Below are 25,879 nucleotides of genomic sequence, written 5' to 3'. Positions count from 1 at the left end.
AAGGGATTTTAACCCTTGACATCCGGTTTACAAGACCGGGGCTCTGGTCACTGAGCTACTAATGCGTTATCATCCAAGGACTTTATTCTCTAGTCACGCTGCGGCAGGGGAGAGGAATAGGAATAGAGAAAAATACAGGAAGGAAGCTACTTGGCCAATGATGACGAAGGGATGTTCTACAGGTATACCTCCAATTCATGTAAGGATAGCGACATCTGCTACTAATAGTCAAAATAGGAATTGAGTTACAGGTCGAAAGGTTAGGCTTCGTTGCTTAGATGTATGAAGAATAGGCACTACTATAAGAATAAGGATAGATGCTAGAAGGGCTAAGACTCCCCCCAGTTTGTTAGGAATAGATCGGAGGATGGCGTAGGCAAAGAGGAAATATCATTCGGGTTTAATATGTGGAGGGGTAACTAATGGGTTAGCTGGGGTAAAATTTTCTGGGTCTCCAAGAAGGTTGGGGAGAATAATGCTAAAGAAATTAGGGTTGCTAGAAGGAGGGCAAATCCTAGAACATCTTTGTAAGAAAAGTAAGGGTGGAATGAAATTTTGTCGGCATCAGAGTTCAGGCCTGTGGGATTATTAGATCCTGTTTCATGTAGAAAGATTAAGTGGACCATGGTTGCAGCGGCTACGACAAATGGGAGGAGGAAATGGAAGGCAAAGAACCGGGTTAATGTAGCATTGTCCAACTGAGAAGCCACCTCAAATTCATTGTACTAGTGCAATTCCCCTACGTAAGGGACGGCGGGACAGGAGAGTGGTAATAACGGTAGCCCCTCAGAAGGATATTTGTCCTCAGGGAAGAACATAACCAACAAAGGCAGTTATTATAACTAAGAGAAGAAGGATAACACCTACGTTTCATGTTTCTTTATAAAGGTACGAACCGTAATATAAGCCTCGTCCAATGTGAAGATAAATACAATAAAGAAGAAAGAGGCCCCGTTGGCGTGCATATTACGAATTAATCAGCCATAATTTACATCTCGGCAGATGTGGGCAACTGATGAGAATGCTGTAGAAATGTCGGAAGTATAATGTATAGCTAGAAATAAGCCTGTTAGAATTTGGGGCAATTAAACACAAGCCTAAGAGGGAGCCAAAGTTTCATCAAACAGAGATGTTTACAGGGGCTGGTAGGTCTACTAGGGCATCGTTTGCAATTTTTAGGAGGGGGTGGGTTTTTTCGAAGATTTGCCATAAGGTTCTTGTAGTTGAATACAACGGTGGTTTTTTCAATCCATTAGTCCTGGTGAAAGTCCTGGTGAGAACTATGATGTACATAATGTATTTTTTATTATTTGGTCTTGTATTAGGGTTGGCGGGCAGTCGCATCTAATCCTTCCCTTACTTTGCAGCATTAGGTCTAGTTGTAGTAGCAGGTATTGGTTTGTGGTGTATTAATTTGACATGGGGGAAGCTTCTTATCATTAATTTTATTTCTGATTTACCTTAGGAGGTATGTTAGTTGTGTTTGCATACTCAGCCGCTTTGGCGGCTGAGCCCTATCCGGAGGGTGAGGGAGCTGGCCAGTATTAGGGCTCATGTTGGGATATTTATTAGGGGTGGTAAGTGTAGGAACATTATTTAGCAGTAGTATATATGACGAAAGTTGAATAGTTTGTGATGAGTTTGGAGAGTTTTATTTTGTACGAGGGGACATAGAGGGTGTGGCCACATTATATTCGTCAGGAGGTTTTATATTAGCGATAGGTGTTTTGAGTTCTTTTAGTAACATTATTTGTTGTTCTTGAATTAACCCGCGGAATAAGTCGAGGCACGCTTCGTGCGGTCTAAATCAATAAAATAACCAAAGCTAGGATAGTTGTAAAGAAGAAAAGGGATAGGTAAACTTTAACTGAGCCTTGTTGAACGTTACTTACGGTTGAGGCTATAGGAATATTAAGGGAACAAATAGCCTTAGGGCCTGTTTTTTCTAATCAGGTTTGATCAACAGTCTGAGTGGCGATAGCCTGGCCAAGTATTAAATTCATCTTAGGTATGAAACGATGAATAATATGGGGATAAAACCCTAGTATATTGGAGAAATGGTGAAAGGTTTGTTGAGGATATACTTTAAATTGTTTTGATGTCAGGGAAGCAAGTTCTAGTGCGGTAATTAATCCTAATACGGTTACGAGTAGAGGCAGCTAGTTTAAGCAGAGGGTGTATAGTTATAACAGGGGTGTTTAAAGGGAGGAGATTTGATGTAATTAATAGGCCCGCAATTAAACTTCCTCAAGCTAGCCGCTTAATAGGAATTAATTACTGCTGTGTTGTTTTCATTAATGGGGGAGAAAGCATTAAATCGGGGGTGATGTATGGTGACAAAATAAAACTACTCGGAGGCTGTAGATGGCAGTAAAGACAGTAGCGAGAAGGGTTAGGATTAGGCTCAGGCGTTTAGATATGATGAATTAAGTGCTTCAATAATAGCATCTTTAGAAAAAAATCCTGCTAGGAAAGGGGTGCCGGTTAGAGCGAGGCTGCCGATGGTTAAACAAGATGAGGTGAAAGGGGCCAGATGGTGTATACCGCCTATTTTACGGATATCTTGTTCATCGTTTAGGCTGTGAATGATAGACCCAGAGCATAAAAATAATATCGCCTTAAAGAAGGCGTGGGTACAAATGTGTAAAAAGGCTAACTGTGGTTGATTTAAGCCAATGGTGACTATTATCAAACCTAGTTGGCTAGAGGTGGAGAATGCTACAATTTTTTTAATATCATTTTGGGTTAGAGCACATGTGGCAGTAAAAAGAGTAGTTAGGGCTCCTAAACAAAGGCAGATAGTAAGGGCAGTGCTGTTATTTTCTATTATAGGGCTGAGTCGAATAAGTAAAAAAATGCCAGCTACGACCATAGTACTTGAGTGCAGTAGGGCAGAGACCGGTGTAGGGCCCTCTATAGCAGAGGGAAGTCAGGGGTGAAGGCCAAATTGTGCAGATTTACCAGTAGCAGCAAGGATAAGACCGATAAGTGGGAGGGTTACGTCTAAGTCTTTAGATAAAATGAAGATTTGGTTAATTTCTCAAGAGTGCATTTGGTAGCAATTCATGCTATGGCAAGAATTAGTCCAATATCCCCCACCCGATTGTAGACTACTGCTTGAAGAGCTGCTGTATTAGCGTCGGCTCGACCGTATCATCAACCAATTAGGAGGAAAGACATAATTCCTACTCCTTCTCACCCAATAAATAACTGGAAGAGATTGTTGGCAGTTACAAGGATAATTATAGCTATTAAGAAAATTAAAAGGTATTTAAAAAATCGATTTATATAAGGGTCCGAGTGTATATATCATGATGCAAACTCCAAAATTGATCAGGTGACGTAAAGGGCTACAGGAATAAAGACACAAGAATATAAATCGAACTTGAAACTGATGGTGATATTGAACGCTAGCGTATTTATTCAGTTTCAAGTGGATACTACTGTCTCTGCTCCCTGGTCAAGGAACAGAAATAAAGGCAAGAGGCTAAAAAAGAAGGCTAATTTCACGGCGGTTTTAACACTTAGTAGTGCTCATTGAGCTTTTAATGGGGAGGGTGATAGGGTAGACAAAATGGGTAAAAATAAAGTAATTAACATAATAATTAAAGACGAGGATATAATAAGGGGAGTAAGATGCATAGCTGCTACTTGGAGTTGCACCAAGAGTTTTTGGTTCCTAAGACCAACGGATGATCTATTATCCTTTAGGAGCTAAATAACGAGTGAGCCTTGGGGTTCAACCAAGGTGACGAAAATTAGCAGTCATCGTTGCTTTCGAGCCTCTCTCGGTGAATAAGAGGATTTTAACCTCTTTTTTTAGAATCACAATCTAATGTTTTAATTAAACTATATTTACAGGCTGTTCATCCTCAAACCAACTCTGGCTTGGCAATAAGCAACAGTAATGGGAGGAGATGCAGGGCAAGAAGAAGGTGTTCCCGGGTGTGAGAGGGTTCTAATAAGATCAAATGATGGGGGATTGGGCCTCGTTGGGTTAGAAGAAATATGTAAAGGGAATAACTTGCAGTAATTAGAGTACCAAGGCCAGTTAAAATAAGCGTGTAGAAAGATCAATTAAATAAAGAAGTAATAATTATAATTTCACCTATAAGATTAGGGAGAGGAGGCAGTGCTAAATTTGCTAGGCTAGCAAGGAATCATCAAGTAGCTATTAATGGGAGAACTATCTGTAGACCTCGGGCAAGAATAATAGTCCGACTATGAGTTCGTTCGTAATTAGTATTAGCCAGGCAGAATAAGGCTGACGAAGTTAAGCCATGGGCAATTATTAAAATTAGGGCTCCTGTAAAACCTCAGGGGGTCTGAATTAAAATACCAGCTGCAACTAAACCTATGTGGCTTACTGATGAGTAAGCGATTAGTGATTTTAGATCAGTTTGTCGTAAACAGATTGAGCCAGTTATAATTACACCCCAAAGGGCTAAGATAATAAATGGATAACTTAGTTCTTTAGTTAAAGGGTCTAGAATAATTATGATTCGCATTATTCCATAACCCCCCAGCTTTAATAAAACTGCGGCAAGGACCATTGAACCAGCAATAGGGGCTTCTACGTGGGCTTTTGGTAGTCATAAGTGAACTCCATATAATGGTATTTTAACAAGAAAAGCTAAAAGGCAGGCTATTCATCATAGCTTATCTGCATATAAATTAGAACATGTTAATGGTAAACTAGTGAGAGAAAGATATGATAATGAGCCCATAGAACTATGGTAAATTAAAAGGGCAACAAGTAAAGGAAGGGACCCTGCTAATGTATAAAATAAAAAATAGGTTCCTGCGTTTAATCGCTCCATTTGATTACCTCAGCGAGTAATAATAATTAAAGTGGGAATCAGCGTGGCTTCAAATATAACATAAAATATAATTATTTCTGTAGCACTAAATGCTAGGATTAAAAAGATTTGCAGAGAAATTAATAAGGAAATATATGTTCGTTGACGATTTTCAGGTTCTACTGCCAGGTGATTTTGGCTGGCAATAATTATCAGGGGAAGTAATCAGCAGGTTAGTACGAGTAGAGGAGAAGAAAGGGGATCATAGGCTATGTAATTGTTAATGTAGAATCATCCGGTGTCCGTTGGTATGGCAAGTCAAGTCAAGCTAAGGGTTGCTACTAAAAAACTATATATTAGGATTGTAGATCAAAGTTGCTTAAAAGGGGAAGTCCATGTTGTTAAAAGCATAAATATTGAGGGAATTAGGATTTTTAGCATTGTAAGAGGTTGAGGCTTTGAAGGCTGTCGGTGCCGTGTGTTCGTGCTATGGCTACCAGTAATGCTAGACCTGCACTTGCTTCGCAGGCTGAAAAAGCTAGGAGAATTATAGCGGATATTGCAAAGTTTGTTGAGTTAAATTCTAAAGTCCAGATAGACAAGGCAATAAAGAGTGATAATATTATACCCTCTAAACAAAGAAGGGCAGAAAGAAGGTGAGCTCGGTGGAAAGCAAGTCCTGCCAATCCTAACATAAAGGTTGAAGAAAAAGCAAAGTGGATAGGGGTCATTAGGCAATTATGGAATTTAACCATAAGTTTTTGAGCCGAAATCAAATGTTTTTCTTAAACTAAGCGCCTATTCTGCCCATTCTAAACCTCCTTGAATTCATTCGTAAACTAACCCGAGGGTTAGTAGGATTAGAACTAGGGATGCTCAGGTAAAGGTTGTCAAGGGGGAAGATAGTTGGTCTCCTCAGGGTAAAGGTAGAAGAAGTGCAATTTCTAGGTCAAATAATAAAAATAAAATAGCGACTAGAAAAAATCGAAGGGAAAAAGGGAGTCGTGCTGATCCTACTGGATCAAAGCCGCACTCGTAGGGAGAGAGTTTTTCATAATCTGGGGTTATTTGTGGTAATCAGAAGGCGACTAGGGCCAGAACAACGGAGAGGATTGAAGCAATAAGTATTATGATCATGATTAGGTTAATTATCTTTCCTTGGATTTTAACCAAGACTATGTGATTGGAAGTCACTTGTACTAACGTTGGTACTAGAAAGATATGAGCCTCATCAGTAAATTGAGATGTATAGGAATAGTCAAACTACATCAACGAAATGTCAATATCAAGCAGCTGCTTCGAAGCCAAAGTGATGTTGCGATGTAAAGTGATGTTGGACTTGTCGGAGCAGGCATACAGCAAGGAAGGAGGATCCAATAATTACGTGAAGGCCATGGAAACCTGTTGCGACAAAGAAGGTTGAGCCATAAACTCCGTCAGCAATTGTGAATGGTGCTTCATAGTATTCTAATGCTTGAAGAATAGTAAAGTAAAATCCTAGAAGAATAGTAAGGGTGAGAGATTGAATAGCTTGTTTTCGGTTGCCTTCTATAATGCTGTGATGCGCTCATGTAACTGTGACGCCTGAAGCTAGGAGAACGGCTGTATTTAAAAGAGGTACTTCAAAAGGATCTAGTGTAGTAATTCCTGTAGGGGGTCAGCATCCGCCTAGCTCAGGGGTAGGGGCAAGGCTTGAATGATAGAACGCTCAAAAAAATCCAAGGAAAAAGAAGACTTCTGAGGTAATAAATAAAATTATTCCGTACCGAAGCCCTTTTTGGACAGGTGGGGTGTGGTGTCCTTGGAAGGTACCTTCTCGAATAATATCTCGTCATCATTGATACATGGTTAATAAAAGTAAAATTAAACCAAGTGTTATTAGAGTAGTAGAGTGGAAGTGTATTCAAATTGCTAAACCAGATGTTATTAAAAGGGCGGCGACTGCCCCGGTTAGGGGTCATGGGCTCGGGTCTACTATATGATAGGCATGTGCTTGATGGGCCATTAGACGTTCTCTAGTAAATAAAGGCTTAGTAGAAGTACAAATACATAAGCTTGAATTACGGCTACTGCAATTTCTAGAAGTGTTAGAAGTCCTAAAAGTGCTAATGCTAGAATAGCTGCTATAGGTATTATAGAAGTTAATAAGAAAACTCCCGTGGAAATTAAATGAATAAGGAGATGACCTGCGGTCAGATTAGCTATAAGCCGAACAGCTAAAGCTAACGGACGAATTATTACACTAATTGTTTCAATAATAATTAGGACAGGAATTAATAAGGGAGGAGTTCCTTGGGGTAGTATATGAGCGAGGGCTCGTGTTGGATCAAGTCGAAAGCCGATTAGTACGGTTGCTAATCATAAGGGGAGAGCAAGTGAGAATGTAAGAGAAAGCTGTGTAGTAGGTGTAAATGTATAGGGAAGAAGTCCTAATACGTTTAGAGTAATTAAGAATATAAATAAGGATACGAATATAAGGGCTCACTTATGTCCTAAAGGACCTAAGGGTTGAAAAATGTGTTTAGTTAAGGCAGAAACAGAAACTTTTTTAACACTTAATAAACGTTCTGAAGAAAATCGTGTTGTTACTACATGGTGAAGTAATCATGGGGATACTAATGCGATAGCAATTAATGGCATCTTAAACAAGGTTGGGCTAAGGAATTGGTCAAATAATGTTACAGTCATTGTCAGTTTCAAGTTTGTGTTGAAGAGTCTTGTTCTGTTTGTAAATTAGGTTCGTAGGGGAAAGTTAAGGCTATAATTTGCATAGGAACTACTGTTAATAAAATTGATCAGGTAATAAGGAATGTTATAAATCAAGGTTCTGGTATGAGTTGTGGCATGGTTCGCTAAGGGTGGTTGGGAGTCACCAGTTTTTAGCTTAAAAGGCTAACGCTATACCCTGTTTAGCTTCTTAACGAGGCGTCTTCTAACATTAATGAGGATCAGTTTTCGAAGTGTTCTAAAGGTACTGCTTCAACTACGATAGGTATAAAGCTATGATTTGCCCCACAAATTTCTGAGCATTGACCATAGAAAACCCCGGGTCGGGAGGTAATGAAGGCTGTTTGATTTAAACGCCCAGGAACTGCGTCTATTTTGATTCCTAAGCTAGGGACTGCTCAGGAGTGAAGTACATCATCAGCAGAAACAAGAACACGAATAGGGGAATCAACAGGAATAACTATACGGTGGTCTGTTTCTAGAAGTCGGAATTGGCCGGGGGTTAAATCTTGAGTAGGTACTATATAGGAATCAAAACCAAGGTCTTCATAATCAGTATATTCATAGCTTCAATATCATTGGTGCCCTATAGCTTTAATGGTTAAATGAGGATCATTAATTTCATCTATTAAATAAAGAATTCGCAAGGAAGGAAGTGCAATAAGAATAAGAATTATTGCTGGTAGTAGAGTTCAAATAATTTCAATTTCTTGGGAATCAAGAATAAATTTATTTGTCAATTTAGTTGTTACTATAGCCACAATAATGTAAAGAACAAGGGTGCTAATTAAAAAAACAATCATAAGAGTGTGGTCATGAAAATGGAGGAGTTCTTCTATTACAGGTGAAGCTGCATCTTGGAACCCTAATTGTGAGGGATGAGCCATTAGTCTATGTAAGACACGCGGGGCTTTAACCCACAATTTTACCTTGACAAAGTAATGTAATTCTATTTTACTAGTGTCTTATAAAGAAAGTGGCAGAATGGTTATGCGGTTGGCTTGAAACCAATTTATGGGGGTTCAATTCCTTCCTTTCTCGAGGGTTAAACTAATGTTGAATTTGAACAAAGGCAGGCTCTTCAAATGTGTGGTAGGGAGGAGGGCAGCCATGAAGTCATTCAACATTAGTTGCTGTTATTTCAACAGATAGTACTTCACGTTTAGCAGCGAATGCTTCTCAGATAATAAATAAAAACATGATTACTGCTACAAGGGAAATTAATGACCCAATAGAAGACACTGTATTTCAAAGGGTATAGGCATCTGGATAATCAGAATATCGTCGAGGTATACCTGCCAATCCAAGGAAATGTTGTGGGAAAAAGGTTAAATTAACGCCTACAAACATAATACCAAAATGAATTTTAGTTCATGTGCTATGAAGGGTATAACCTGAGAACAGAGGGAATCAATGAACAAAGGCAGCGATAATTGCAAATACGGCTCCCATGGATAAGACATAATGGAAGTGAGCAACTACATAATAAGTATCGTGGAGCACAATATCTAAGGATGAATTAGCTAAAACAATTCCTGTAAGCCCCCCTACTGTAAATAGGAAAATGAATCCTAATGCTCAGAGTAAAGGAGTTTCTCATTTAATAGATCCTCCATGGAGAGTAGCTAATCAGCTAAACACTTTTACTCCTGTTGGAATAGCAATAATTATAGTAGCAGATGTAAAGTAAGCTCGAGTGTCTACGTCTATTCCGACTGTAAATATGTGATGGGCTCAAACAATAAAGCCGAGAAGACCAATTGCTATTATTGCTCATACTATACCCATATATCCAAACGGTTCTTTTTTACCAGAATAGTATGCTACAATATGTGAAATTATACCAAAGCCTGGTAAAATAAGAATATAAACTTCTGGGTGACCAAAGAATCAGAATAAATGTTGGTATAGAATTGGATCTCCTCCACCTGCCGGATCAAAAAATGTAGTATTTAAATTTCGGTCAGTTAACAGTATTGTAATTCCTGCAGCAAGAACTGGTAAGGAAAGTAGAAGAAGTACAGCAGTAATTAAGACAGCTCAGACGAACAGGGGGGTTTGGTATTGGGAGATAGCTGGAGGTTTTATATTAATAATAGTTGTAATAAAATTAATAGCACCTAAAATTGATGAAATTCCAGCTAAGTGAAGGGAAAAAATAGTTAAATCTACAGAAGCCCCAGCATGAGCTAAATTACCTGCTAGAGGAGGATAGACTGTTCAACCTGTACCAGCCCCGGCTTCAACGCCGGAAGAGGCTAAGAGAAGTAAAAATGAGGGTGGGAGTAGTCAGAAGCTTATATTATTTATTCGAGGAAAAGCTATGTCTGGGGCACCGATCATAAGAGGGACTAGTCAATTTCCAAAGCCACCAATTATAATAGGCATAACTATAAAAAAGATTATTACAAATGCATGTGCTGTAACGATTACATTATAAATTTGGTCATCCCCTAGGAGAGAGCCTGGTTGGCTTAGTTCCGCCCGAATAAGAAGGCTAAGAGCTGTACCTACTATACCGGCTCAGGCACCAAATACTAAATAAAGGGTACCGATATCTTTGTGGTTAGTTGAGAAAAATCAACGTGTGATTATCACAGGTAAGGTGGCTGAGATTTAAGCGGTGGATTGTAGCTCCATAAACAGAGGTTTAAGTCCTCTTCTTATCAAAGCTCTGAGGTGTTTCACGCTAGATTGCAAATCTAGAGAAGCAGGTTGAATCCTGCCGGGGCTTTCCTCCGCCTATTATGCTTGGCTAGGCGGAGGAAAGCTAGATAGATGCTCGCTGGTTTGGGCGCTTAGCTGTTAACTAAGATTTTGTAGGATCGAGGCCTGCCTGTCTAGAAAAGGCTTTAGCTTAATTAAAGTGTCTGCTTTGCACGCAGAAGATGTGGGTTAATGTCCCGTAAGTCTTAGGCAGAGGCTGGGAGATTTTCACTCCCGCTTAGGGCTTTGAAGGCTCTTGGTCTGAGTGCTATCCTAAGCCTCTAGAGGGTAAGAAGGGCAATAATAGCCGGGGTAAGAGGGAGGAGGCAAATTGTTAACGAGGTAGTAATTGCTAGGGGGAGGGTATGTTGATTAGAGGGCAGCCGTCATGGGAGGGCGTTTAAAAGGATATTAGGTGATATAGTTAGGGTTATCGCGTAGGAAATCCGAAGATAAAAATATAAGCTTAGTAATGCTGAAAGTGCAGCTAGGGTTGCTAAGGGAGCTAAACTTTGTTTAGTTAACTCTTGTAAAATAAGTCATTTAGGTATAAATCCTGATAGAGGTGGGAGTCCGCCCAAGGATAACAAGATAAAAGGTACTATAGAAGAGATGATAGGGGCTTTTGATCATGACATTGATAAGGAATTAATAGTAGTAGAATTATTAACTTTAAATGAAATAAATAGGGAAAAGGTTATTACAAAGTATATTAAAAGAGTCAGTAAGGTTAGGGATGGGAAGAATTGTAATACTAAAATTATTCAGCCCAAGTGGGCGATGGATGAATAGGCTAGGATTTTCCGTAATTGATTTTGATTTAACCCGCCTCAGCCCCCAACAAGGGTTGAGGCTAAGCCTAAAATTAAGAGAAGTGAGGTATTTGAAGGATTGATTTGTAAAAGAAGGCAGAAAGGTGCCAATTTTTGTCATGTTGAGAGGATTAAACCTGTGGTTAAATCAAGGCCTTGAAGAACCTCTGGTATCCAAGCGTGGAGGGGTGCTAAGCCAATTTTTAGGGCTAAGGCCACAGTGACCAGAGTAGTAGGGAGGGAGTAGCTTATGAATTCTAAATTTCATTGTCCCGTAATTCAAGCGTTGGTAATGCTGGCAAAAAGTAGTATGGCAGCAGCGGTAGCTTGAGTGAGAAAATATTTAATTGTGGCTTCAACGGCCCGAGGATGATGAGACTGGCATATAAGGGGTAGAATTGCGAGAGTATTAATTTCTAACCCTATTCAAGCCAGAAGTCAATGGGAGCTTGCAAAGGTGATTGTTGTGCCTAAACCTATTGCAAATAGGAGGATGGTTAAAATGTAAGGATTCATTAGCAAAGGAAGGGATTTAACCAACATGTTCGGGGTATGGGCCCGAAAGCTTATTTAGCTGACTTTACTAGAAAATGGTGTAGTGGAAGCACCAAGAGTTTTGATCTCTTCGGGGAGGGTTCAAATCCCTTTTTTCTAAGGAGTCGGAGGGATTCTAACCCTCATTATTCACTCTATCAAAGTGGCCCTTTAATTCAGGCACGACTCCTTTAAAGCTAAAGCTGAGGGGGAAGACCCGAAAAGGTAATAGGAAGAGATAGGTGTCAAATTACTAAAGCCAGAGTGATAGGTAAAAAATTTTTTCAAATTAAGTGTATAAGCTGGTCATACCGAAACCGGGGGTAGGATGCTCGTACTCAAAGGAATAATACTGAGAGAATAGTGGCTTTAATTATTAAAGTAGTGGATGTAATTTCGGGGTAATTATGATTTAAGCAGGAGCCAAGAAAAAGAGTGGTGGAGAGGGTATTTATCAAAAGAATATTAGCATATTCTGCTAGAAAAAACAGGGCAAAAGGTCCGCCAGCATACTCTACATTAAAACCTGACACGAGCTCAGATTCGCCTTCTGTTAAATCAAAGGGGGCACGGTTTGTCTCTGCTAATGTGGAAACATATCATATTGCGGCAAGTGGTCAAGCTGGAATAATTAATCAAGTAGCTTCTTGAGCGGTGCTGAAAGTTTGAATGGTAAACCCTCCTGTAAATATAATAGCACATAAAAGAATTAGGCCTAAGCTTACTTCATAGGAAATGGTTTGTGCTACAGCTCGCAAGGCCCCAATTAGAGCATACTTTGAATTGGATGCTCATCCTGAGCCTAGAATAGAATAAACTGCTAGGCTTGATAATGCCAGAATAAATAAGATGCCTAGATTTAAATCAGCAATAGGAAACGGCAGGGGAATAGGAGTTCAAAGGGTTAAGGCTAATGCGAAGGCTATAATAGGGGTGAAAATGAAAAGGAAAGGTGAGGAAGTAGAGGGAGAGATAGGTTCTTTAGTTAACAATTTTAAACCATCAGCAAAGGGTTGTAAAATACCATAAGGTCCAACTACATTAGGGCCCTTTCGTAATTGTATATAACCTAATACTTTACGCTCGACTAGTGTGAGGAGCGCAACTGCTAATATAACACAGATAATTAGGATAAGAGGATTAATAACGGAATTAATAAGAGTAAAGAACATAGTTAGGGAGAGGACTTGAACCTCTGTGGAAAGGGCTTAGACCTTTTGCAATTTCCGGGCTCTGCCACTCTAACACGCTATTATCTTTAGCTGTAGAAATATACCCTTTTATCTATTTTAGTTGGTTTCATTAGATAAGGGTGAGGCGTACTTGAAGAATTGGCCCCTTTTCTTCGGTCCTTTCGTACTGGAAGAAAACATTTCATAGATAGAAACTGACCTGGATTACTCCGGTCTGAACTCAGATCACGTAGGACTTTAATCGTTGAACAAACGAACCCTAAATAGCGGCTGCACCATTAGGATGTCCTGATCCAACATCGAGGTCGTAAACCCCCTTGTCGATAGGGACTCTAAAAGGGGATTGCGCTGTTATCCCTAGGGTAACTCGGTTCGTTGATCGGCTTTGCCGGGTCATTAAGGTCAGATATTCTGTTACTTAGAGTGGTAGCTCTCGGTTTTAAAAGATATTACTTTTATTCCGCGCGGGGGTTTGATGTTTCCCCGTGGTCACCCCAACCAAAGACATTGTGGCAGGATTCAATTTGTTTTAACTATTTAATTTAGTATTATTAACATGATTTGCCCTTGCGTCTAAAGCTCCATAGGGTCTTCTCGTCTTATGTATTTATCCCCGCTTCTGCACGGGGAAATCAATTTCATTGACTTAGGGAAGGAGACAGTTAAGCCCTCGTTTAGCCATTCATACAGGTCTTCATTTAAAAGACAAGTGATTGCGCTACCTTTGCACGGTCAAGATACCGCGGCCGTTAAATAATATCACAGGGCAGGCAGGACCTCTTATATATAAAATTCAAGAGGCGATGTTTTTGGTAAACAGGCGAGGCTTTAATTATTTGCCGAGTTCCTTCTTCCCCTTTTAGTCTTTCCGGGTTTGCATTCCAGTGTAGGTTTAACGGTAATTAAATAGAGGCACTTCTTGTTTTTTATTTTAAATCTATTACCCTCTTGGGTTGGGGCCGTTAATTTTCGGTGGTTTGTCCGTTCCGATTTACAGTTATGCAGGGAGAGAAATGGATTCTCTTATTACTCATATTAGCATAATCTTTCCTATCGCAGGATAGGAGGGCCTGGTATTTTAAGCGGATTATAATAATTTATCGGAATAATTAGTTTAAATAATGTTTGAGCTTTAACGCTATCTTTTAGGGTGGCTGCTTTTAGGCCCACCTAGACATAAACTTTATATATTTATGATTAATATCCAGTTAAAAAAGTTGTTTCTTTATTCAGAAGGGCTGTCCCCCTTCCGACTAACTCTCAATGTATTCTCAAAACCTGAGGTTTGGGTGTCCATATTTGGCATAAGAAGACAAGAGGCTAAACTTCTATTTAATTCCCAGGCAACCAGCTATAACTAGGCTCGGTAGGTTTGTCACCTCTACTCAAAGATCCTCCCACTCTTTTGCCACAGAGACGGGTGTGCCCTATAAATAGGCTGTCCTGGAGTAGCTCGTCTAGTTTCGGGATAACAAACTAAAATGCTTTTTGCTTGAATAAACTTGCTAAATCATGATGCAAAAGGTACGAGAATTAGTCTCTGCTTTTCTGTACTTGACTGGGTTATTTCACTTCTCTTTCAGCGTTCCCTTACGGTACTTTTTCTATGGCGCTCACATATTTCCTGTTCTGTCACACTTACTAAGGAGGAAGAATGATTTATTTAATTAAATCAGAATATTCGGGGTTATAAATATGGATTATTGAATTTAGATCTTGGAGGCGAGCTGTTGGGTTTCAGGGCGACCGGATTTGCACGGGTGACTTCTCAGTGTAAAGGAGATGCTTTTCTGTCTTAGCTACGCCCTGATTTTTCCAAGTGCACCTTCCGGTACACTTACCATGTTACGACTTGCCTCCCCTTTGCTTTATTAGGGTATTAGAAATATTTGATCCAAGCTCGGGGAGAGTGACGGGCGGTGTGTGCGCGCTTCAGGGCCGTATTCAGTGAAACACTCTGTTTTTCACTTACTACTAAATCCTCCTTCATGTAATTTTTCATAATACAATCCGTATTTCCTTAATCAGGAAATGTAGCCCATTTCTTCCCCCCTCATATGCTACACCTTGACCTGGCGTTTTGGGCTCTACCAATTAAGCTCACTATAGTTCCTTCACAGGGTGGGCTGACGACGGCGGTATATAGGCGGGGATGACCAGAGGGGGTGAGGTTTAACGGGGATTATCGGTTCTAGAACAGGCTCCTCTAGGTGGATCTAAAGCACCGCCAAGTCCTTTGGGTTTTAAGCTTACGCTCGTAGTACCCAGGCGGATAATGTTGTATATTCTTATCAAAGTTTACGGCTGTGCATAGTGGGGTATCTAATCCCAGTTTGTTTCACAGCTTTCGTGGGGTCAGGATATTTAAAGTTACTTTCGTGCTTGGGCTTCATGTTCTCGGGTGCGTATAACAGCCATGAGAAAATTCGACTCTAGTTTAGTTTTTCCTTAACCACTCTTTACGCCGAAGGCTATCAACTTGAGCCTCTCGTTTAACCGCGGTGGCTGGCACGAGTTTTGACCGGCTCTGTTAGCTTTAACTAAGTCAAGTTTTCACTTATGGCTTAATATTTATCACTGCTGAATTCCCTTGGGGGTGTGGCTAAGCAAGGTGTCATGGGCTAAAAACTTGTGCCTGATACCGGCTCCTTGTTTCCTTGTGCAGGAGACTGAGGGCATTCTCACAGGGATGCGGATACTTGCATGTGTAAATACTGCTAAAGCTGATAGTAAAGTCAGGACCAAGCCTTTATGCTTACGGGACTTTCTAGGGTCCATCTTAACATCTTCAGTGTTATGCTTTAATTAAGCTACGCTAGCATTTGCAATATTATAATAATATAATATCAGATTAACACAAAACGGCTAAAATACAAGTAGTATCTTTCCTGTTTCCGGGGGGTTTGCAGGAATAACAAAGATGTCTCGAGTATTGGGGGGGTAGGGGGGGTTTAACCCCCAAAAGCCGAGAGGGGGATATAAGTGATAAGTCAGGGGAAATTTCTATACTTTATGCTCTTGATATCAGTTATGCAATTCTTAGATTAATATCTTTTCAACATGAATACATTTTACTTGCGCGCAAGGAAATGTTCCACCTTAAGATGTCATATCTGTATGCACTGTGAAATGTCAACTGAAAGGAAAAAGAGAAAAGAGAACCAATAGCCCATTAGAAAGAATGCTCGGCTTGGTGGGTAACGAGGAGTATGTATTCCACCATTAACTTATGCAAGCGTCGATGAATGAATGGGGAATAAATAAATGTATGGCCCTGAAATAGGAACCAAATGCCAGGAATAGTTCACTAAGTGCGACCCCCACAATATCTGTCCCTGACCATCAATAAACGTATTCATTAAGAAATCAACTGATGGTGGTCTCTTACTGCATCGGATTTTGACTTGCATAGTTTGTTGAGTCCTGGTATAACTAGACTGATGAGAGTTATGATAGGACAATTCAATATCGTTTAGTATAAAAGTTAAATTATTATCAAAAATATAATTTAAGTGGTTTGTATCTACCTTAGTATAATGGTGATGTATGATTGTATGAAAATTACATACTTGTCCGTTATTATACTAATGTAGTCTTACATCACTTTAAATGTTTAATATAGATGAATGGGGATAATACATATATGTACTAAGTACTTTAATCCGGGGGGGGGGGGGGGGGCAGAGCCCGGCAAAGAATAGTTTAATGCAGAATCCTAGCTTTGGGAGCTAGGGGTGGGGGTTAAACCCCCTCTTCTTTGAGCATTAGAAGGGATTTTAACCCTTGACATCCGGTTTACAAGACCGGGGCTCTGGTCACTGAGCTACTAATGCGTTATCATCCAAGGACTTTATTCTCTAGTCACGCTGCGGCAGGGGAGAGGAATAGGAATAGAGAAAAATACAGGAAGGAAGCTACTTGGCCAATGATGACGAAGGGATGTTCTACAGGTATACCTCCAATTCATGTAAGGATAGCGACATCTGCTACTAATAGTCAAAATAGGAATTGAGTTACAGGTCGAAAGGTTAGGCTTCGTTGCTTAGATGTATGAAGAATAGGCACTACTATAAGAATAAGGATAGATGCTAGAAGGGCTAAGACTCCCCCCAGTTTGTTAGGAATAGATCGGAGGATGGCGTAGGCAAAGAGGAAATATCATTCGGGTTTAATATGTGGAGGGGTAACTAATGGGTTAGCTGGGGTAAAATTTTCTGGGTCTCCAAGAAGGTTGGGGGAGAATAATGCTAAAGAAATTAGGGTTGCTAGAAGGAGGGCAAATCCTAGAACATCTTTGTAAGAAAAGTAAGGGTGGAATGAAATTTTGTCGGCATCAGAGTTCAGGCCTGTGGGATTATTAGATCCTGTTTCATGTAGAAAGATTAAGTGGACCATGGTTGCAGCGGCTACGACAAATGGGAGGAGGAAATGGAAGGCAAAGAACCGGGTTAATGTAGCATTGTCAACTGAGAAGCCACCTCAAATTCATTGTACTAGTGCATCCCCTACGTAAGGGACGGCGGACAGGAGATTGGTAATAACGGTAGCCCCTCAGAAGGATATTTGTCCTCAGGGAAGAACATAACCAACAAAGGCAGTTATTATAACTAAGAGAAGAAGGATAACACCTACGTTTCATGTTTCTTTATAAAGGTACGAACCGTAATATAAGCCTCGTCCAATGTGAAGATAAATACAAATAAAGAAGAAAGAGGCCCCGTTGGCGTGCATATTACGAATTAATCAGCCATAATTTACATCTCGGCAGATGTGGGCAACTGATGAGAATGCTGTAGAAATGTCGGAAGTATAATGTATAGCTAGAAATAAGCCTGTTAGAATTTGGGCAATTAAACACAAGCCTAAGAGGGAGCCAAAGTTTCATCAAACAGAGATGTTTACAGGGGCTGGTAGGTCTACTAGGGCATCGTTTGCAATTTTTAGGAGGGGGTGGGTTTTTCGAAGATTTGCCATAAGGTTCTTGTAGTTGAATACAACGGTGGTTTTTCAATCCATTAGTCCTGGTGAAAGTCCTGGTGAGAACTATGATGTACATAATGTATTTTTTATTATTTGGTCTTGTATTAGGGTTGGCGGCAGTCGCATCTAATCCTTCCCCTTACTTTGCAGCATTAGGTCTAGTTGTAGTAGCAGGTATTGGTTGTGGTGTATTAATTTGACATGGGGGAAGCTTCTTATCATTAATTTTATTTCTGATTTACTTAGGAGGTATGTTAGTTGTGTTTGCATACTCAGCCGCTTTGGCGGCTGAGCCCTATCCGGAGGGGTGAGGGAGCTGGCCAGTATTAGGGCTCATGTTGGGATATTTATTAGGGGTGGTAAGTGTAGGAACATTATTTAGCAGTAGTATATATGACGAAAGTTGAATAGTTTGTGATGAGTTTGGAGAGTTTTATTTTGTACGAGGGGACATAGAGGGTGTGGCCACATTATATTCGTCAGGAGGTTTTATATTAGCGATAGGTGTTTGAGTTCTTTTAGTAACATTATTTGTTGTTCTTGAATTAACCCGCGGAATAAGTCGAGGCACGCTTCGTGCGGTCTAAATCAATAAAATAACCAAAGCTAGGATAGTTGTAAAGAAGAAAAGGGATAGGTAAACTTTAACTGAGCCTTGTTGAACGTTACTTACGGTTGAGGCTATAGGAATATTAAGGGAACAAATAGCCTTAGGGCCTGTTTTTTCTAATCAGGTTTGATCAACAGTCTGAGTGGCGATAGCCTGGCCAAGTATTAAATTCATCTTAGGTATGAAACGATGAATAATATGGGGATAAAACCCTAGTATATTGGAGAAATGGTGAAAGGTTTGTTGAGGATATACTTTAAATTGTTTTGATGTCAGGGAAGCAAGTTCTAGTGCGGTAATTAATCCTAATACGGTTACGAGTAGAGCAGCTAGTTTAAGCAGAGGGTGTATAGTTATAACAGGGGTGTTTAAAGGGAGGAGATTTGATGTAATTAATAGGCCCGCAATTAAACTTCCTCAAGCTAGCCGCTTAATAGGATTAATTACTGCTGTGTTGTTTTCATTAATGGGGGAGAAAGCATTAAATCGGGGGTGATGTATGGTGACAAAATAAACTACTCGGAGGCTGTAGATGGCAGTAAAAGACGTAGCGAGAAGGGTTAGGATTAGGGCTCAGGCGTTTAGATATGATGAATTAAGTGCTTCAATAATAGCATCTTTAGAAAAAAATCCTGCTAGGAAGGGGTGCCGGTTAGAGCGAGGCTGCCGATGGTTAAACAAGATGAGGTGAAAGGGGCCAGATGGTGTATACCGCCTATTTTACGGATATCTTGTTCATCGTTTAGGCTGTGAATGATAGACCCAGAGCATAAAAATAATATCGCCTTAAAGAAGGCGTGGGTACAAATGTGTAAAAAGGCTAACTGTGGTTGATTTAAGCCAATGGTGACTATTATCAAACCTAGTTGGCTAGAGGTGGAGAATGCTACAATTTTTTTAATATCATTTTGGGTTAGAGCACATGTGGCAGTAAAAAGAGTAGTTAGGGCTCCTAAACAAAGGCAGATAGTAAGGGCAGTGCTGTTATTTTCTATTATAGGGCTGAGTCGAATAAGTAAAAAAATGCCAGCTACGACCATAGTACTTGAGTGCAGTAGGGCAGAGACCGGTGTAGGGCCCTCTATAGCAGAGGGAAGTCAGGGGTGAAGGCCAAATTGTGCAGATTTACCAGTAGCAGCAAGGATAAGACCGATAAGTGGGAGGGTTACGTCTAAGTCTTTAGATAAAATGAAGATTTGGTTAATTTCTCAAGAGTGCATTTTGGTAGCAATTCATGCTATGGCAAGAATTAGTCCAATATCCCCCACCCGATTGTAGACTACTGCTTGAAGAGCTGCTGTATTAGCGTCGGCTCGACCGTATCATCAACCAATTAGGAGGAAAGACATAATTCCTACTCCTTCTCACCCAATAAATAACTGGAAGAGATTGTTGGCAGTTACAAGGATAATTATAGCTATTAAGAAAATTAAAAGGTATTTAAAAAATCGATTTATATAAGGGTCCGAGTGTATATATCATGATGCAAACTCCAAAATTGATCAGGTGACGTAAAGGGCTACAGGAATAAAGACACAAGAATATAAATCGAACTTGAAACTGATGGTGATATTGAACGCTAGCGTATTTATTCAGTTTCAAGTGGATACTACTGTCTCTGCTCCCTGGTCAAGGAACAGAAATAAAGGCAAGAGGCTAAAAAAGAAGGCTAATTTCACGGCGGTTTTAACACTTAGTAGTGCTCATTGAGCTTTTAATGGGGAGGGTGATAGGGTAGACAAAATGGGTAAAAATAAGTAATTAACATAATAATTAAAGACGAGGATATAATAAGGGGAGTAAGATGCATAGCTGCTACTTGGAGTTGCACCAAGAGTTTTTGGTTCCTAAGACCAACGGATGATCTATTATCCTTTAGGAGCTAAATAACGAGTGAGCCTTGGGGTTCAACCAAGGTGACGAAAATTAGCAGTCATCGTTGCTTTCGAGCCTCTCTCGGTGAATAAGAGGATTTTAACCTCTTTTTTTAGAATCACAATCTAATGTTTTAATTAAACTATATTTACAGGCTGTTCATCCTCAAACCAACTCTGGCTTGGCAATAAGCAACAGTAATGGGAGGAGATGCAGGGCAAGAAGAAGGTGTTCCCGGGTGTGAGAGGGTTCTAATAAGATCAAATGATGGGGGATTGGGCCTCGTTGGGTTAGAAGAAATATGTAAAGGGAATAACTTGCAGTAATTAGAGTACCAAGGCCAGTTAAAATAAGCGTGTAGAAAGATCAATTAAATAAAGAAGTAATAATTATAATTTCACCTATAAGATTAGGGAGAGGAGGCAGTGCTAAATTTGCTAGGCTAGCAAGGAATCATCAAGTAGCTATTAATGGGAGAACTATCTGTAGACCTCGGGCAAGAATAATAGTCCGACTATGAGTTCGTTCGTAATTAGTATTAGCCAGGCAGAATAAGGCTGACGAAGTTAAGCCATGGGCAATTATTAAAATTAGGGCTCCTGTAAAACCTCAGGGGGTCTGAATTAAAATACCAGCTGCAACTAAACCTATGTGGCTTACTGATGAGTAAGCGATTAGTGATTTTAGATCAGTTGTCGTAAACAGATTGAGCCAGTTATAATTACACCCCAAAGGGCTAAGATAATAAATGGATAACTTAGTTCTTTAGTTAAAGGGTCTAGAATAATTATGATTCGCATTATTCCATAACCCCCCAGCTTTAATAAAACTGCGGCAAGGACCATTGAACCAGCAATAGGGGCTTCTACGTGGGCTTTTGGTAGTCATAAGTGAACTCCATATAATGGTATTTTAACAAGAAAAGCTAAAAGGCAGGCTATTCATCATAGCTTATCTGCATATAAATTAGAACATGTTAATGGTAAAACTAGTGAGAGAAAAGATATGATAATGAGCCCATAGAACTATGGTAAATTAAAAAGGGCAACAAGTAAAGGAAGGGACCCTGCTAATGTATAAAATAAAAAATAGGTTCCTGCGTTTAATCGCTCCATTTGATTACCTCAGCGAGTAATAATAATATAAAGTGGGAATCAGCGTGGCTTCAAATATAACATAAAATATAATTATTTCTGTAGCACTAATGCTAGGATTAAAAAGATTTGCAGAGAAATTAATAAGGAAATATATGTTCGTTGACGATTTTCAGGTTCTACTGCCAGGTGATTTTGGCTGGCAATAATTATCAGGGGAAGTAATCAGCAGGTTAGTACGAGTAGAGGAGAAGAAAGGGGATCATAGGCTATGTAATTGTTAATGTAGAATCAATCCGGTGTCCGTTGGTATGGCAAGTCAAGTCAAGCTAAGGGTTGCTACTAAAAAACTATATATTAGGATTGTAGATCAAAGTTGCTTAAAAGGGGAAGTCCATGTTGTTAAAAGCATAAATATTGAGGGAATTAGGATTTTTAGCATTGTAAGAGGTTGAGGCTTTGAAGGCTGTCGGTGCCGTGTGTTCGTGCTATGGCTACCAGTAATGCTAGACCTTGCACTTGCTTCGCAGGCTGAAAAAGCTAGGAGAATTATAGCGGATATTGCAAAGTTTGTTGAGTTAAATTCTAAAGTCCAGATAGACAAGGCAATAAAGAGTTGATAATATTATACCCTCTAAACAAAGAAGGGCAGAAAGAAGGTGAGCTCGGTGGAAAGCAAGTCCTGCCAATCCTAACATAAAGGTTGAAGAAAAAGCAAAGTGGATAGGGGTCATTAGGCAATTATGGAATTTAACCATAAGTTTTTGAGCCGAAATCAAATGTTTTTCTTAAACTAAGCGCCTATTCTGCCCATTCTAAACCTCCTTGAATTCATTCGTAAACTAACCCGAGGGTTAGTAGGATTAGAAACTAGGGGATGCTCAGGTAAGGTTGTCAAGGGGGAAGATAGTTGGTCTCCTCAGGGTAAAGGTAGAAGAAGTGCAATTTCTAGGTCAAATAATAAAAATAAAATAGCGACTAGAAAAAATCGAAGGGAAAAAGGGAGTCGTGCTGATCCTACTGGATCAAAGCCGCACTCGTTAGGGAGAGAGTTTTTCATAATCTGGGGTTATTTTGTGGTAATCAGAAGGCGACTAGGGCCAGAACAACGGAGAGGATTGAAGCAATAAGTATTATGATCATGATTAGGTTAATTATCTTTCCTTGGATTTTAACCAAGACTATGTGATTGGAAGTCACTTGTACTAACGTTGGTACTAGAAAGATATGAGCCTCATCAGTAAATTGAGATGTATAGGAATAGTCAAACTACATCAACGAAATGTCAATATCAAGCAGCTGCTTCGAAGCCAAAGGGATGTTGCGATGTAAAGTGATGTTGGACTTGTCGGAGCAGGCATACAGCAAGGAGGAGGATCCAATAATTACGTGAAGGCCATGGAAACCTGTTGCGACAAAGAAGGTTGAGCCATAAACTAACTCCGTCAGCAATTGTGAATGGTGCTTCATAGTATTCTAATGCTTGAAGAATAGTAAAGTAAAATCCTAGAAGAGATAGTAAGGGTGAGAGATTGAATAGCTTGTTTTCGGTTGCCTTCTATAATGCTGTGATGCGCTCATGTAACTGTGACGCCTGAAGCTAGGAGAACGGCTGTATTTAAAAGAGGTACTTCAAAAGGATCTAGTGTAGTAATTCCTGTAGGGGGTCAGCATCCGCCTAGCTCAGGGGTAGGGGCAAGGCTTGAATGATAGAACGCTCAAAAAAAATCCAAGGAAAAAGAAGACTTCTGAGGTAATAAATAAAATTATTCCGTACCGAAGCCCTTTTTGGACAGGTGGGGTTGTGGTGGTCCTTGGAAGGTACCTTCTCGAATAATATCTCGTCATCATTGATACATGGTTAATAAAAGTAAAAATTAAACCAAGTGTTATTAGAGTAGTAGAGTGGAAGTGTATTCCAATTGCTAAACCAGATGTTATTAAAAGGGCGGGCGACTGCCCCGGTTAGGGGTCATGGGCTCCGGGTCTACTATATGATAGGCAGGTGCTTGATGGGCCATTAGACGTTCTCTAGTAAATAAAGGCTTAGTAGAAGTACAAATACATAAGCTTGAATTACGGCTACTGCAATTTCTAGAAGTGTTAGAAGTCCTAAAAGTGCTAATGCTAGAATAGCTGCTATAGGTATTATAGAAGTTAATAAGAAAACTCCCGTGGAAATTAAATGAATAAGGAGATGACCTGCGGTCAGATTAGCTATAAGCCGAACAGCTAAAGCTAACGGACGAATTATTACACTAATTGTTTCAATAATAATTAGGACAGGAATTAATAAGGGAGGAGTTCCTTGGGGTAGTATATGAGCGAGGGCTCGTGTTGGATCAAGTCGAAAAGCCGATTAGTTACGGTTGCTAATCATAAGGGGAGAGCAAGTGAGAATGTAAGAGAAAGCTGTGTAGTAGGTGTAAATGTATAGGGAAGAAGTCCTATACGTTTAGAGTAATTAAGAATATAAATAAGGATACGAATATAAGGGCTCACTTATGTCCTAAAGGACCTAAGGGTTGAAAAATGTGTTAGGTTAAGGCAGAAAACAGAAAACTTTTTTAACACTTAATAAACGTTCTGAAGAAAATCGTGTTTGTTACTACATGGTGAAGTAATCATGGGGATACTATGCGATAGCAATTAATGGCATCTTAAACAAGGTGGGCTAAGGAATTGGTCAAATAATGTTACAGTCATTGTCAGTTTCAAGTTTGTGTTGAAGAGTCTTGTTCTGTTTTGTAAATTAGTTCGTAGGGGAAAGTTAAGGCTATAATTTGCATAGGAACTACTGTTAATAAATTTATCAGGTAATAGGAATGTTATAAATCAAGGTTCTGGTAATGAGTTGGGCATGGTTCGCTAAGGGTGGTTGGGAGAGTCACTCCTACCAGTTTTTTAGGCTTAAAAGGCTAACGCTATACCTGTTTAGCTTCTTAACGAGGCGTCTTCTAACATTAATGAGGATCAGTTTTCGAAGTGTTCTAAAGGTACTGCTTCAAACTACGATAGGTATCAAGCTCTGATTTGCCCCCACAAATTTCTGAGCCATTGACCTAGAAAACTCCCGGGTCGGGAGGTAATGCAGGGCTGTTTGATTTAAACGCCCAGGAACTGCGTCCTATTTGAATTCCTAAGCTAGGGGACTGCTCAGGAGTGAAGTACATCATCAGCAGAAACAAGAACACGAATAGGGGGAATCAACAGGAATAACGATACGGTGGTCTGTTTCTAGAAGTCGGAATTGGCCGGGGGTTAAATCTTGAGTATGGTACTATATAGGAATCAAAACCAAGCAAGGTCTTCATAATCAGTATATTCATAGCTTCAATATCATTGGTGCCCTATAGCTTTAATGGTTAAATGAGGATCATTAATTTCATCTATTAAATAAAGAATTCGCAAGGAAGGAAGTGCAATAAGAATAAGAATTATTGCTGGTAGTAGAGTTCAAATAATTTCAATTTCTGGGAATCAAGAATAAATTTATTTGTCAATTTAGTTGTTACTATAGCCACAATATGTAAAGAACAAGGTGTGCTAATTAAAAAAACAATCATAAGAGTGTGGTCATGAGAATGGAGGAGTTCTTCTATTACAGGTGAAGCTGCATCTTGGAACCCTAATTGTGAGGGATGAGCCATTAGTCTATGTAAGACACGCGGGGCTTTAAACCCACTAATTTTACCTTGACAAAGTAATGTAATTCTATTTTACTAGTGTCTTATAAGAAAGTGGCAGAATGGTTTATGCGGTTGGCTTGAAACCAATTTATGGGGGTTCAATTCCTTCTTTCTCGAGGGTTAAACTAATGTTGAATTTGAACAAAGGCAGGCTCTTCAAATGTGTGGTAGGGAGGAGGGCAGCCATGAAGTCATTCAACATTAGTTGCTGTTATTTCAACAGATAGTACTTCACGTTTAGCAGCGAATGCTTCTCAGATAATAAATAAAAACATGATTACTGCTACAAGGGAAATTAATGACCCAATAGAAGACACTGTATTTCAAAGGGTATAGGCATCTGGATAATCAGAATATCGTCGAGGGTATACCTGCCAATCCAAGGAAATGTTGTGGGAAAAAGGTTAAATTAACGCCTACAAACATAATACCAAAATGAATTTTAGTTCATGTGCTATGAAGGGTATAACCTGAGAACAGAGGGAATCAATGAACAAAGGCAGCGATAATTGCAAATACGGCTCCCATGGATAAGACATAATGGAAGTGAGCAACTACATAATAAGTATCGTGGAGCACAATATCTAAGGATGAATTAGCTAAAACAATTCCTGTAAGCCCCCCTACTGTAAATAGGAAAATGAATCCTAATGCTCAGAGTAAAGGAGTTTCTCATTTAATAGATCCTCCATGGAGAGTAGCTAATCAGCTAAACACTTTTACTCCTGTGGAATAGCAATAATTATAGTAGCAGATGTAAAGTAAGCTCGAGTGTCTACGTCTATTCCGACTGTAAATATGTTGATGGGCTCAAACAATAAAGCCGAGAAGACCATTGCTATTATTGCTCATACTATACC

General features: G+C 39.6%; 1 protein-coding gene, 1 non-coding gene and 13 pseudogenes across 10 annotated transcripts; all 15 read right to left on the bottom strand.

Moving 5' to 3' along the window:
* Window positions 1–38: 38 nt before the first annotated feature.
* LOC118562629 lies at window positions 39–965 on the bottom strand (annotated as a pseudogene).
* A 1,408-nt stretch (window positions 966–2,373) lies between these two features.
* LOC118562625 lies at window positions 2,374–3,706 on the bottom strand (annotated as a pseudogene).
* Window positions 3,707–3,859: 153 nt separating this feature from the next.
* On the bottom strand, window positions 3,860–5,885 carry LOC118562622 (annotated as a pseudogene). Its single transcript, XR_004930699.1, has one exon. The product of XR_004930699.1 is annotated as an NADH-ubiquinone oxidoreductase chain 4-like (transcript).
* Window positions 5,886–6,019: 134 nt separating this feature from the next.
* LOC118562619 lies at window positions 6,020–7,509 on the bottom strand (annotated as a pseudogene). Its single transcript, XR_004930697.1, has one exon. The product of XR_004930697.1 is annotated as an ATP synthase subunit a-like (transcript).
* A 213-nt stretch (window positions 7,510–7,722) lies between these two features.
* On the bottom strand, window positions 7,723–8,439 carry LOC118562624 (annotated as a pseudogene). The gene has a single exon (XR_004930700.1). The product of XR_004930700.1 is annotated as a cytochrome c oxidase subunit 2-like (transcript).
* A 52-nt stretch (window positions 8,440–8,491) lies between these two features.
* Window positions 8,492–10,622, bottom strand: LOC118562628 (annotated as a pseudogene). The gene is made up of 3 exons (XR_004930702.1): window positions 10,617–10,622; window positions 10,465–10,513; window positions 8,492–10,135 (listed from the first exon to the last, which is right to left on the bottom strand). The product of XR_004930702.1 is annotated as a cytochrome c oxidase subunit 1-like (transcript).
* On the bottom strand, window positions 8,492–11,470 carry LOC118562627 (annotated as a pseudogene). The gene has a single exon (XR_004930701.1). The product of XR_004930701.1 is annotated as an NADH-ubiquinone oxidoreductase chain 2-like (transcript).
* On the bottom strand, window positions 8,492–14,530 carry LOC118562617 (annotated as a pseudogene). The gene has a single exon (XR_004930695.1). The product of XR_004930695.1 is annotated as an NADH-ubiquinone oxidoreductase chain 1-like (transcript).
* A 2,001-nt stretch (window positions 14,531–16,531) lies between these two features.
* On the bottom strand, window positions 16,532–16,604 carry trnat-ugu. Its single transcript has one exon. It is a non-coding gene; the product is annotated as a tRNA-Thr (tRNA).
* LOC118562618 lies at window positions 16,605–19,405 on the bottom strand (annotated as a pseudogene). Its single transcript, XR_004930696.1, has one exon. The product of XR_004930696.1 is annotated as a cytochrome b-like (transcript).
* LOC118562626 (NADH-ubiquinone oxidoreductase chain 5-like) lies at window positions 16,605–19,428 on the bottom strand. Its single transcript, XM_036135103.1, is given in 2 exon segments — window positions 16,605–19,008; window positions 19,011–19,428. Coding segments are annotated over 2 exon segments (621 nt in total). The 5' UTR covers window positions 19,402–19,428; the 3' UTR covers window positions 16,605–18,778.
* A 960-nt stretch (window positions 19,429–20,388) lies between these two features.
* Window positions 20,389–21,244, bottom strand: LOC118562621 (annotated as a pseudogene).
* A 2,098-nt stretch (window positions 21,245–23,342) lies between these two features.
* On the bottom strand, window positions 23,343–24,051 carry LOC118562620 (annotated as a pseudogene). Its single transcript, XR_004930698.1, has one exon. The product of XR_004930698.1 is annotated as an ATP synthase subunit a-like (transcript).
* A 227-nt stretch (window positions 24,052–24,278) lies between these two features.
* On the bottom strand, window positions 24,279–25,007 carry LOC118562616 (annotated as a pseudogene).
* Window positions 25,008–25,132: 125 nt separating this feature from the next.
* Window positions 25,133–25,720, bottom strand: LOC118562615 (annotated as a pseudogene).
* Between the last annotated feature and the right edge of the window lie 159 nt (window positions 25,721–25,879).

The sequence above is a fragment of the Fundulus heteroclitus genome, unplaced genomic scaffold (genome assembly GCF_011125445.2).
Source record: "Fundulus heteroclitus isolate FHET01 unplaced genomic scaffold, MU-UCD_Fhet_4.1 scaffold_998, whole genome shotgun sequence".
NCBI classification, from domain to species: Eukaryota; Metazoa; Chordata; class Actinopteri; order Cyprinodontiformes; family Fundulidae; genus Fundulus; species Fundulus heteroclitus.
Note: the sequence above shows the minus strand (reverse complement) of the source record. Positions and strands in the feature narration are given on the sequence as shown.